Source organism: Coregonus clupeaformis, chromosome 14, assembly GCF_020615455.1.
Source record: "Coregonus clupeaformis isolate EN_2021a chromosome 14, ASM2061545v1, whole genome shotgun sequence".
Classification (NCBI taxonomy): domain Eukaryota; kingdom Metazoa; phylum Chordata; class Actinopteri; order Salmoniformes; family Salmonidae; genus Coregonus; species Coregonus clupeaformis.
Genome location: NC_059205.1, coordinates 877 through 14852, shown reverse-complemented (window position 1 = coordinate 14852; position 13976 = coordinate 877). Strand labels below are relative to the sequence as shown.

The window sequence follows — 13976 nt, the reverse complement described above, 5'->3', positions numbered from 1 at the left end:
CCTACTGTACTACCTAGTGGCCCCTACTGTAGTCTACCTAGTGGGTCCCTACTGTACTACCTAGTGGCTCCCTACTGTACTACCTAGTGGCTCCCTACTGTACTACCTAGTGGCCCTACTGTATACTAGTGGTCCCTAAACTAGGGAATACTAGGGCCAGAATAGTGTCACGACTAGTGGTTTAAAACTTAGTGGTTCCACAATGTACCTACACCAGTGGTCATGACTAAAGGTTTCACCACTTCTAGTGGCCCACGTACTACTTAGTGGCTCCTTCTCACTATAGGGAAAGCCTACTATATAGTGGCTTTACTGTACTACCAGTGGCTCCCTACTGACTACGTAGTGGTTCTACTGAAACTACACTAGGGGTCCCTATTAATCTAGTGGTTCTATACTACTAGGGTTCCCTACTGACTACCCTAGGGTCTTACTGTACTACCTAGTGGCCCCCTACTGCCCACTACTTAGTGGTTCACTGACACTAGTGGCCTAACACTAGTGGTCTCACTGTACTTAGAGTGGTCCTACACAAGTGGCCCTAAAGTGGCTTTCCACACACGAGTGGTTTATGACTATAGTGGTTTTATAATGTGCCCCCAGATAGTGGTTTACACAAGGCTCCCTATTGTATAAGGGTTTCATGTAGTTACTCTAGTGGTCCCCTCGACACGAGTGGCCCTCCCACTGACACCTAGTGGCTCCCTACTGACTACTAGTGGCTCCCTACATACCAGTGGTCACGTAAATGGTTCCACAACGAGTGGCTCCTTACTGTACTACTAGGGTCCCTACGATACCCCAGTGGCCCTCCCAGACTAGCTATACACTAGTATTAATCATGGCCTACTGTACTACCTAGTGGCTCCTACTGTCACACAAGGGTTAATAAGTGGTACTGTAACTAGTGGTTTCCCTACTGACACAGAGGTTCATGTACACCTAGGCCACGTAACACAGTGGCCCACTGTAAAGTGGTAAACCAGGGCACGAGCTACAGGGGCCCCATCCACTACCAGTGGCTCCCTACCGTATACTAGTGGCTTTCCACTGTACTACTAGTGGTTTCCTACTACTACCTAGGGTCCAATACCTAGGGTCAGTAATAGTGGCCCCCTACTGTACTACCCTAGTGGTTCCCTACTGTATATAGTGGCTACTTACTACCTAGTGGATGAACAGGTTAGAACCAGTGGCACTGTACTATAGAGGCTATAACTAGGTCTCCTACTGTATACGAGTGGTTCTACTGTACTACGAGTGGCCTACTGTACCACTAGTGGCTTCCCACTGACTATAGGGTCCTTTATGTCCACCTAGTGCCCTACTATACTAGTGGCTCCTACTGACTTATAGGGTCACTGAATAGTGGGCCTTAGCTGTACTACCGAGAGGCCCCCACTGTACTACAGTGGGGCTCTATTGTACTACCCATACCTACTTACCTAGTGTCCCTTACTAACAGTGGCTTCCCTATGACTACCGAGTGTATATGACTACCTAGTGGGTCCCTACTAACTAAGTGGGCACACTACCAGTGGCTTCCTACCAACAGTACTGCTAGGGCCCAAAGGGTCACACACCTAGGCTTCCCATGCACTACCAGTGGCTCCCTACTGTACTACCTAGGGTACTGCACACAGTGGTTATACACTAGTGGTTCCTACTGTAGTACCTAGTGGCTCCCTACTGTACTACTAGTGGCCCGCTACTCCAAGGGTTATAACCAGTGGCTCTACTGAACCGATGGCCAAACCTAGTGGGCCTACAATAGGGCCAAAGACAGTGGTAATCTAGTGGGTATAACCTAGGGTATTATTACAGGTCCTATACTATAGTGGCTTCCCTACTGTAATACTCTAGTGGCTTCCTACTGTAAGCCTAGTGGCTCCCTACTGATACTGGCTTCATAAAGTGGTCCCTCACTAAAGGGATTTATGCTACTAGTGGCTCCCACCGTACACCTAGTGGCTCGACTTGGCTTCCCTACTGACTAACTATATGGCTCCTACTGCACTACTAGTGGCTTTCCCTACTTACTACCGAGTGGGCTCCTACGACTACCTAGTGGTTACACTATAGTGGCTCCTAAAACAGTGGCTCACCATACCAGTGGTATGTACACAGTGGGCCACACAGTGTCTATAAGTGGTTTTATTGTAAATACCTAGTGGTTTTTAGTGTAGAACTTAGTGGTTTCCTAAAAGTTTTACTACTGTACTACCTAGTGGCTCCCTTACTGCACTACCAGTGGCTCCACTGTACTACCTAGTGGTCACTGTACTACATGGCCTAGACTATATGGTCCTACTGCACTACTAGGGCCCCTCTACGAACCAGTTTACTACTACGTAGTGGTTTTTAACCTATGGCCCACGCACTACCTAGTGGCTCCTACTGTATATAGTGGTTGCACAACTAGTGGTTGCCTACTGGACTACCTAGTGGAGACACAGTGGTTTCTACTGTAAACAGGAAGTGTATTGATCTATAGTGGTTTTTACAATATTTAGTGGTTCATGTATTAGTGGTTTACTTTATAAGGTTAAATTAGTGGTTTCAGAATAGTGGGTTTCTTACTGTATAAGTGGTTTAATTAAGAAATGGTTCATGATTTGCTAGTGGTCTTTGATTAATTCGAGTGGTTTTATTAGGGTATACTATAGTGTTTAAACTAGGTATGTATTATTAGTATTTATGACTTAAGGTTTTGTATAAGTGGGTTACTCATTGTATACGTAGTGCTTTACCTACTATAGTGGTCCTATAGTGCTTCTGTACAATGAAAATGAGGACACGGGCCCCTACTGTACTACCTAGTGGCTCTTTACTGTACTACTCTAGTGTCTCACTGTACTACCCTAGTGGCTCCCACTGTACTACCAGTACTGTACACCTAGTGGTTCCCTACTTACTAATGGGTTTTACTGTACACTGTAGTGGCTTATGTAAGTTCATTGTAATACGAGTGGTTTCCCTATTACAAGTGATTGAATATCTAGGGTATAATTAGTGGTTTATGTAAAGATGTTTTGATTAATAGACAATGCTTACGTAACTAACAAAGTAGAAAATAGGCCTTACTACTATATATTGTACTAAGTGGGTTTCTAATAATTTAAGGGTTTTATGTATACTTAGTGGTTTCCCTACTGTACTTTACTTATGTCTTAAAAGGGTTACTTGACTAGAGTGTCCTGATACCTAGGTGGCCTTCATTGAACTGAGTGGCCTCACTGTATACAGACTATAAACGAAGTCTCATTGTATAAGATTGTACATCATAGTGGCTCTCATGTATACTAGGTTATTGTACTTTACGTAGTGGTCCATTGTTTTGGTTTACTGTATTTTCTTAGGTGGGTAATGTATATACTAGGTTTCCATTGTATATAGTGGTTGATAAGTGGTTTTGTACTACTAGTATTGTACCTACTTAGTGGTTTTATTGTACTAGATGGTTTTATTGTAAATTTAGTGGTTTCTATATTTACTTAGTGTTTCTACTGTGCTTATAGTGGTTTCCCTATTGCATTAATAGTTATTGTATTTATAGTGGTTCTAGATAGTGGTCCCTGTATAATGTCTTAACTACGAGTGGCTTTGATACTAGTGGCTCTACTGTACTACGTAGTGGCTTGTTATAACGAGTGGTCCTATGCACTTACTAGTGGATATAGTGGTTTTATGACTTACTTCTAGGGTTAATAGTTCTACGTAGGGATTACTAGTATTTGGTTAACTAGGAATTAGTGGGTTCCTTTATATACTTAGTTATTAAGGTCATGAGTTTTACAGTTATTGACAATATTACTACGTCTAGTGGTACTACTGTACTACTTAGTGGTTCCTATTGTATTTACTTTAGTGGGTTTTATGATTACTCTAGTGGTTTCATTGTTTATAGGGTTCATTGTACTTTACTTAGTGGTATTAGTTACACTAGTGGTTCATTGTAATATCTAGTGGTTTCCTACGTGACTACCGATGGTTCCCCTATTGTATTATTAGTGGGTTTCATTGTACTACCTAGTGCTACTCTACATATAGGGGTTTTTGTCCCTATGACTAATTAGTGGTTCATTGTATTTAAGTGGTCTTTGTAGTACGAGTGGTTTCTATTGTGCTTACTAGTATTGATTTGATTAAGAATTAATATAGGGAGTAGTATTAGTGGTTATGTACATTAGTGGTTCATTGGTTAGTAGAGCTTAGTGGTTTATTGTACTTATGGTTTCCTATACTTAGTGGGTCACTGTACACTAATATAGTGGTTTACTGTGATTACTCTAGTGGTTAAAAAGGTTATGTATTTATTTAGTGGTTTCATTGTGGAGTTACTACGTAGTGGTTTCTACTGTACTTATTAGTGGGTTCTACTGTATTTACAGTGGTTTCTTAGTATTATTAGTGGTCAACTATAGGGCCCTCATGTATACGAGTGGTCCTACGATACTAGTGGTTTAACCTACTACCTAGTGGTTCCATGTATAAGTGGTTTCCTATTGTACCTACGTAGTGGTTTCTACTGTACTAAGTGTTTCTATTGTACTATGTAGTGGTAAACGAGCGGTTACTTAACTACCTAGTGTTCCTATGTACTACCTAGTGGTTCTATGACTACTAGTGGGTCTTATACGTAGTGGCTTTATGTGGCTACAGTGGTTCATTGTACTATTATAGTGGTTTATTGAGAATTAAAAATTGATTATCTAGTGGTTTCTACTGTACTACCTAGTGGTTTCTACTGTACTAAGGTTTTTAAATAGTGGATTGTACTAGAGTGGTTTATGTATACGGTTTGAAAGGTAATACTTCTAGTGGTTGTTACTGCACTACTTAGTGGCCTCCCTACACTACTAGTGAGCCCCTTGAGAATATGGTAAAATTACCCACTACCTAGTGGCTCATTGTACTTGCCATGTAGTGGTCTAAAAGGGTTCCTATGTACTATAGGGTGTATAAGGGTTTCCAATACTAGTGGCTTCGTTAAAGGGGTGGCCTACTGTACTACCTGGTGGTTTCTTCACTGTATACAGTGGTCTTTATGATAATGGTAGTGGGGTTCCACTGTACATCACTTAGTGGGTTCTCATTGTACATTAGTGGCCCCATGTACAAGTGGCTACGGTTTAATTAGTGTTGCAAGTCTGTATTACTAGGGTCTATTGTACTACTTAGTGGTTCATGTACTTTACCAGTGGTTTTACTGCTACTATAGTGTCCTAACCTAGTGGCTTCCTACAGACAACAGTGGCTTCCCATGTAAATATAGTGGGTCACTCACACTAGTGGTCTTATGTGGCATATAGTGGTTTGTATATAGTGGCCCCATTATATAGTGCTCATATACTGGGCCTAATAAGGTTCCTACTGATACGTAGTGGGTTTGGACACAGGTTCTAACTAGTACGCCTCCTACTGTACTACCTAGTGGGTTTTGTATTACCAGTGGCCCCCTACTGTACTACTTAGTGGCCCTCCCTCCCCACTACCGAGTGGTTCCCTAACATATGCCTACTGTACTTACCTAGGTTCACCGTACTATAGTGGATTACATAGTGACTGACAGAGTGGCTCCTATGTACATAGGGGTAGTATTTACTAGTGGTTATACTGTAAACTAGTGGCTTCATTTATTACTTAGTGGGTTTCTACTGACTATAGTGGTTCTACTGTATTACTAGTGGTTTCTAGATACAGGCAAAGTAGTGGTTCTACTGATACAGGGCTCCTTACGTAGTTAAGTGGCTTCCAGATAGTGGTATGATTCGAGTGGCTTTCCCTACTGTACTACCTAGTGGTACCAGTGGTAACAGGGCAAAAGTGGTACTAGTGCCTAACAGAGTGGCCTCCACTAACAAGTGGGCTCTACCACTACCTAGTGGTCTCTGTCACTACCTAGTGGTTTACTGTGGCCTACCTAGTGGCCCCCCTACACCACTACCTAGCGGCCCCCTACTGACTACTCTAGTGGGCCCCCTGTACCACCACAGTGGTCTAACTACCTAGTGGCCCCTACTGTCCACTACCTAGTGGTCCACAAACTCAGTGGGTTCCCACTGTAATACCTAGTGGACCTAAACTAGTGGCTCTCATTGTATTACTCTAGTGGTTCCTATTGTACTATTAGTGGTTACCATGTACTTTATAGTGGGATTACTACTAGTGGCTTATGTAATATTATGGTATAACTTAGTGGTCTATTGTACATATAGTGCCCTACGACTCTACAGTGGGTCTATTGTATTTAACGTACGCGGCCTCCTACTGTACTCTACCGTAGTGGTTTCACTGTACTTAGCCGACAGTGGCCTCCCACTGTATTTACCCTAGTGGTTTCGTATAATTAGTGGGTTTACCTGTACTATATGGCTGTATACCTAGGTTTACTGTAATAGTTTTGTATATAGTGGCCCCACAATGGTACTACATAGGGTTTATGTATAGTGGGACTAGAGTGGCCTTTATGTAATAGTGGTGTCTTATAACCTAGTGGCTTATTGTAGCTACCGAGTGGTTTCCTACTAAGGGCTCAAAAGGGCCTACTGAAATTTAAAGGGCTACTGTATACTCTAGTGGTACCACCACGACTGTATATAGGGCACCACACAGTGGTTTATGATATAGTGGTATATAGTGGCCTAATAACTAACTAGTGGCTCTAACTAAGTGAGGGTTTTAGATACTAGCGGTGCCTACTGTGACTTACCTAGTGGCCTCCTATTTACTAAGTGCTCTTGACTAGTACTACCTAGTGGCCACTGTACTAAAGTGGCCCCTTCATTGTACTTATCTAGTGGCTCCCTACTCACTTACCTAGTGGTTCTTAACTACCAGTGGCTCAGACTACCACAGGCTCCTTTATGACTACAGTGGCCACTGTACTATAGACTGTACTACTAGTGGCTCCTACTGTACATTAGTGCGCTCTAGAACAGAATATAGTGAGGGTTCCAGTTATACACGAGTGTCCCCTTACTGTAATACCTAGTGGCTCCTTTACTGTATTAGTGGATTTATTGCATACTAGGTAACATTAGTGGTTATTGTAAAGGGTACAGCCTAGGTGGTCTGGAACACGACGTAGGGTCCCCTACGTACTACTCAGGTCTCTACTGTACTAGAGTGGCTTATGTATACGAGTGGTATTTTTGTATACTAGTGGAAATGTAAAACAACATAAATGTCATACTATAGTGGCTTATATAAGTGGTTCTACTGTACTATATGGTACTGTACAAGTGGGTCCTACTGTACTACTAGGTCAGTATACAGTGGCTCATGTAAAGGTCCAGTTTAATAGTGCTTCCTACTCGACTAAGTTATGTACTAAGACTCACTACTAGTGGTCCTAAGCACTATAGTGGCTCCACTGTAGCTACCAGTGGCTCCCTACTGTACTACCTAGTGGTTACTCATTGGACTCACCCAGTGGCTCAGTATACCGAGTGGGTCCCTACCCACTTACCTAGTGGCTCCTACTGTACTACGAGTGGCTCCTACTGTACTACTCTAGTGGCTCCTACTGTACTACCTAGTGGCTCCCTACCTGCACTACCTAGTGGCTTTAGTTACTCACTACTGCATGTTAGTGTTGGTCTGACAGCCACATGGCTTGGTTTTAAAGTAATGCACTATAGAGTTAATAGGCTCCTCAACCTCAACTGCAACCTCTAACTCCCAACTCCTATAGATATAGCCCAAACCCTAACTCCTAACTCCTAACCCCCTATAGAGTTAATAGGCTCCTAACCCTAACCCTATCACATCTCTAACCTCCCATAGAGTTAGGGCTCTCAACCCTAACCCTAACTCCCCCCTAACTCCTATAGAGGTTATTAGGTGTACTTCCAGATCTGTCTGTTACAGTGATACCAGATATTCATAGCATTCGGAAAATATTCAGACCTCTTTACTCTTTTTTCCAATTTTGTTAGCATTACACCTAATTTGAAATGGACAAATTAATTTCTCATCAATCCCACACACAATACCTTATAATCACAAATGATTTAATTTTTTTGAATTAGCAGTAATGGGAGTAAATGTATTGGGTTTTAGGCACATATATGGGGAAGGGGGTACCTGCATTTATTTGCAGCATTGAAGGTCCCTTTAAAACACAGTGGCCTTCGTATTCTTCAAATGGGGGCATGTGAACCACCAAGAATCTTCTGGGAGTATCACCATTGTCTGAGCAGAGTCTTCTTCTGGGGGATATGGGAGAACTTTTCAGAGAAGGACACCATCTCTGCAGACTCCACCAATCAGGCCTTTATAGTAGAGTAACAGACTGTTACTTCCCTGTGTAAGGCATAATAGTTTACTGTAGTTTATGTGTAAGCACTTAAGATCACTGACCTTTGAGAAACAAGATCTTTCCAATTGATGAAACTAAGATTGAACTTCTGTAGCCTGAATGCCACACATCTACACCATCTCATGTAATATATATAGCACACGCTGGGATAAGTTGTGGTGAGGACTGAGATTAGTAGATCATATGATGAATGAGTAAGTAAGAGAGGATTTGATGAAAACCCTCAGAGCAATTCTGGACCTCAGATCAAAGCAGGATCACCCAACAGGACAACAAACCTCAAGCACACAGCAGATAATGACAGGCAGACATGTTTGGCTGCCTCTGAATGTCCTGAGTGGTAGCAGAGCCCGGACTTGAACCATCAACATCTGAGAGACTCTGAAAATAAGGTAGCGCCCTATCCAACCATTAGAGCTTGAGAGGACTTGCAGAAAAGAATGAGAATTTCCCAAATACAGGAATAAGTTTAACGCTATCTGGTAATAGATTTCAGCAATCGCCAGCAAAGGCCTTCACTAGGTACTGAGTAAAGGGTCTGAATACTTTGCGCAAATAAGTTATATTTGTTTTTTCTTAAAATCTGTTGCTGTTAGTGGGAGTTATAGAAATGATGAGGGAGCAAAAACAATTTAATTTAATCAGGCTGTAACGTATCAAATGTGGAAAGTCAAGGGGTCTGAATACCTTCCACGCGCGCTTGTACCACGCAGCGTCTCTGTTCAGTGATCCTCCATATCTACCTATCCGCGCCTCTGCCCAGTGATCCCTCCACATTCACTCACCTCATGTCTCTGTTCGTGATCCTCCATATTCACCTACCTCATGTCTCTGTTCATGATCATGAGATCACCACTCTATGTCTCTGTTCAGTGATACTCAATTCACTTCTGGCCATGTCTGTTCAGTGATCCTCTCCATATCACTTACCAGTCTCGTTCAGTGATCCCTCATATTCACTCACTCCCATGTCTTGTTGATCCTCCATATCTACCTACCTCTAAGGTTCTACCCATGATCTCCTCCTATATCTACTTCCCACCATGTCTCTGTTCAGTGATCCTCTTCATATCTACTTCACTCATGTCTCTGTTCAGTGATCCCTCCATATCTACTTCAACCCCATGTCTCTGTCTGGTGATCCTCCATATCTAACTTACTCCCAGTCTGTTCATGATCTCCATATCTACTCTACCCCATGTCTCTGTTCAGTGATTCATATCTACCTACACTCCCCATGTCTCTCTATAAAATTCCATGATCTCCATATCTACTCTTACCCCATGTCTCTGTTCAGTGATCCTCAATTACTTCACCTCATTTATTCAGTGATAATTATCTACAAATTATGGCTGTATAGAGTGCTCATATTGACTTCTGTGAATTGTGGACATGTGCCCACCTGGGGTGATGCTAAGATTGCCCACCTGACAGAGTCCAGTGTGGTGTGATCAAGAGCAGCCAGGCTTGAAGGTGAATGGGAGCCACAGAGAAAGATAAGGGCAATACGTAATGAATATCGCAGACGGCAAGTGACGTGGGGTTAAGAGGTTTAGACCTGTCTGGACAAGGTGAGGAAACCCACCCATGTAAGAAAGACACACAGAAATGCACACAGCACACATACAGAAACACACACATACACACACACACACACACATGTACAAATAGAAATAGAAACATGACACACACAGAAACACACACATACACACACATACACATAGAAACATACACACACACACACATACACACACAAATAGAAACAGAAACACACATACACACACAGAAACACACACACACACACACACACACACACATACATACAGAAATACACACAGAAACATACACACACAGAAACAGCACAGCCACAGTTGTGAAATATTACTACACACAGAGAAACACACATAGAAATACACATACATACAGAAACATACATACACACAGAAACACACACAGAGAAACACACACAGAGAAACACACACACACACAATAGAGAAGAAATGATACACACAGAGAAACATACAGAAACACACATACACACAGGTGAAACATACATAGAAACATACACACACATACTCTTTTGATGTATTCTAGTGCAGGCACTTTGATGGAGGTGGGGGCCAAAATATCTGGAAGTCAATATGAGGGCTGCAGTGGGTCATGGTTCTGTGTAACACACAGCCATACCTACATTTGCAGTCAGAGCCAGCTCAGACTTTAGGGGCCACATTTTGTTAAATACACTTTGCTAGCAAAACATTTTAGCAGCCCTTGACAGCGAAAGAAAAATGTTTTAGGAGGTTGGCTTTCTGCAATTCTACATTTTGCAATGTAAGTGAGAGAAAATGTTGCAGCTTTAATGCAGATTTATGCAATTCTTAAGCACTTTTGGACATGGGGGCGGAGAGGAAGATTTATTTAACACTTTGCTAAATAAGGTTCATTTGTAAAGGGTTTATAAAGGGTTTGTAATTACATTACATACTTGGTGATTTACTTGAAATGTATTATAAAACATTAATGTTTCGGGTTATAAATAAAATGGGTCAAAGCAAAGTAGCTAGTCAGTGCTTGCCAACAGTGAGCCACTATTTAACTCAGCTATTAACTATTTATAAAATGCTTATAAATGTGTATAATATTGGAAACCCTTTGGGTGTATCATCATGCAACTATGTGAATGGGCTGCAGCATTTAAACAATATTATTTCTTTCTCATGGTGTGATGCATTGTTGTTCTGTATGGAACAGAAATGGTTGAAGTTTAGACCATGGTAGGTAACGTAATAGTGAAGATGACTGGATGCGATTCTCCAGGCAGAGTTGCAAAGAAAGCCTACATCTCAGACTGCCCATCTTAATCTTTATTTTTATAGTTGGCCTGAGATATGGCTTTTCTTTGTAACCTGCCTAGAAGGTAGCATCCCTGAGTAAGCTCTCTTCACTGTTGACGCTTTGTGTGGCATTTACGAATGAAGCTGCCAGTTGAGGGATTTAGAGTCTGTTTCTCAAACTAGACACCTAATACATTTGTCCTCTGCTCAGTTGTGCACCAGGGCCTCCTACCTCCTCTATTCTGGCAGAGCCAGCTCTGATACTGTTCTGTGAATGGGAGTAGTACACAGCGTTGTAGAGATCTTCAGTTTTTGAAAGTGTCCTGCATGGAATAGCCTTCATTTCTGTATCAATAATAGGATTGTTTGAAGAAAGTTCTTTTGTTTCTGCAATTTTGAGCCTGTAATCGTAACCCACAATTGCTGATGCCCAGATACTCGCTCAGTTCCCAGCATAAGAATAGTTTTATTACCTTTAATCAGCAACAGTTTTCGCTGTGCTAACATAATTGCAAAGGGTTTTCTAATGATCAATTAGCTTTTAAATGATGAACTTGGATTACAAACATGCCATTGGAACACAGGACTGATGGTTAAGCATAATGGGGCCTCTGTAGCCATGTAGATATATTCCATTAAAATCAGCCATCAGCTACGGGTTGACTTAGAATGTGTGACAACTACAAATACAGTGCTAGACCGTAAACCCCTCTTCCAGACTCATGTCATTGGGCATCCAATCCAAAGAAAAATCTAGAATCGGCTTCCTATTTCGTAAACAGGAAGCCTCTTCACTCATGCCGCCAAACATGGCCTCGTAAAACTTGACTATCCTACCGATCCTTGACTTCGAAGCATAAAAACAAAAATTACAAAATACTCCAACACTCTACCCAGCAAATTGGATGTAGTCTATCACAGTGCCATCCGCTTTGTCACCAAAAGCCCCATAATACTAGTTTAATTATTCAGGACCTGTACGCTTCTTGTTGGCTGGGCCTCACTACATATTCGCATAAACCCATCAACCCAGGTCATCTATAAATCACTGCTAGGCAAATCCCCGCCTTATCTTAGCTTCACTTGGTCAAATGGCAACACCCACCAGAAGTCATGCGCTCCAGCAGGCATGATCTCTACTGGTCATCCCTAGCCAACACTCGCTTGGTCGCTCAGTCCTTCAGTTCTCTGTTGCCAATGACTGAACGAACTGCAAAAATCTCTCAGCTGGAGGACTCTTATCTCCCCACTAACTTTACATCAGTTGTCAGAGCAGCTAATACTGCACCTGTACACAGCCATTCTGAAATTAGCCTCACCAACTACCTCATCCCCATATTGTTATTTATTTTAAGCCATTTGCACCTCTAGTAATTTTGCACATCATCATCTGCATATATAAATATGTTAATACTAAATTGTATATCTACCTTATGGCCTATTTATGTTTTTACCTCCATAACTTATTATATCTAAGGTAACACTGTATATTCATTTTCATATCGACTTTATGTTTTGTTTTACCCCATATGTAACTCTGTGTTGTTGTTTTTATCGTGACTGTTTTGCTTTATCTTGGCTAGGTTTAGGTTGTGAAATGAGAATCTTGCTCAACTCACACTTGGTTAAAATAAAGGTTAAAATAATAAATAATAAAATAAAAATCAGCTTTCCCAGCTGTACATTTACAACATGAACAATGTACTGCATTTCTAATCAATTTTATGTTATTTTAATGGACAAAAAGTGCTTTTCTTCGAAAACAAGGACATTTGCAAGTGATCCTAAACTTTTGAACGGTAGTGTATATGCTGTAGTAAATGTTTACAATCATTAATAAATGGCTGCAGTAGGTATTACTTTCTTTCAAGGTATTTTTTTCAGCAGTTATAAATGCTGGTAACTCATTTGTTAATGGTCAGGGGTTGCCACTTTAAAATAAGCTATCATTTTAGCAGTTAGTTGATAACTCAGTTATGTTGATAACTCATAGTTATAATGTTGGGATAACCCAGTTATAAATGTTGATAACTCAGTTATAAATGTTAATATCTCTGCTTACTTTAAATAAGGTGTATATTTAGAGATAATGTTAATCTAAGTTATAAATGTTTATAGATCTGTGACTTTAAAATAAGGTATACTTTTAGCAATTATATGTAACTATTTCTAGATGATTTGAGAGTTTTTTCAGAGCTTAGATGTACTTATAGGTAGTGTACACAGGTTACATTTCACAGTGAGCATTCAACAGCACTAGTTATCATGATATGGTATGTGTTGATATCATGTGGTATTATGTTAGGGAGTGCTGTCCTAGATATAAGTTAAAATCAGATCTGTTGTGGGCTGCACACATGATAAATCTCAACTCCTCTTCTGTTCCTGGGACAGAGCAACAAAGCAGATCGCACCTGGTGCTAGAAAATAACTATTTTTCAAACTGTGCAACTATTGAAAATAAGGTTTTGCGTGATGACATAAGGTTATCTTATAAGCATTTTTAAGTGCTGCTATAAATGGTTAATAATGAGGTCAATATTAGCCTACTATTTAAATACTAAATCTGTGTTGTTGCACTATTTTGATAAATGTGGTAACAGTATTAATGGGTTATAATGTATTTCATAAATTATTAAATACCTATTAATAATGTATCTATAACCCTTTGCTAAATGGAACCTTATTGTGTAGTATTACTGATTCTTGCACAAATTTTACGAATTTACCATTTGGGTGAGAAAATGTGCCTTATACAGCTAATTTGTGCAATTCTACATATTTTGCCACAGGTGAGAGAAGTTTTTAATATGATATCT

At 40.8% G+C, this 13976-nt stretch overlaps 1 protein-coding gene across 1 annotated transcript in view; it reads left to right on the top strand.

Moving 5' to 3' along the window:
* LOC121580517 (M-protein, striated muscle) overlaps nucleotides 1-9774 on the top strand; it is a 171639-nt gene extending 161865 nt beyond the window's left edge. Inside the window, exon 33 of the mRNA XM_045224866.1 lies at nucleotides 9733-9774. Within this exon, the coding sequence (XP_045080801.1) occupies nucleotides 9733-9774 (42 nt within the window). The remainder of the gene's footprint in view (nucleotides 1-9732) is intronic.
* The last annotated feature ends 4202 nt before the right edge of the window (nucleotides 9775-13976 follow it).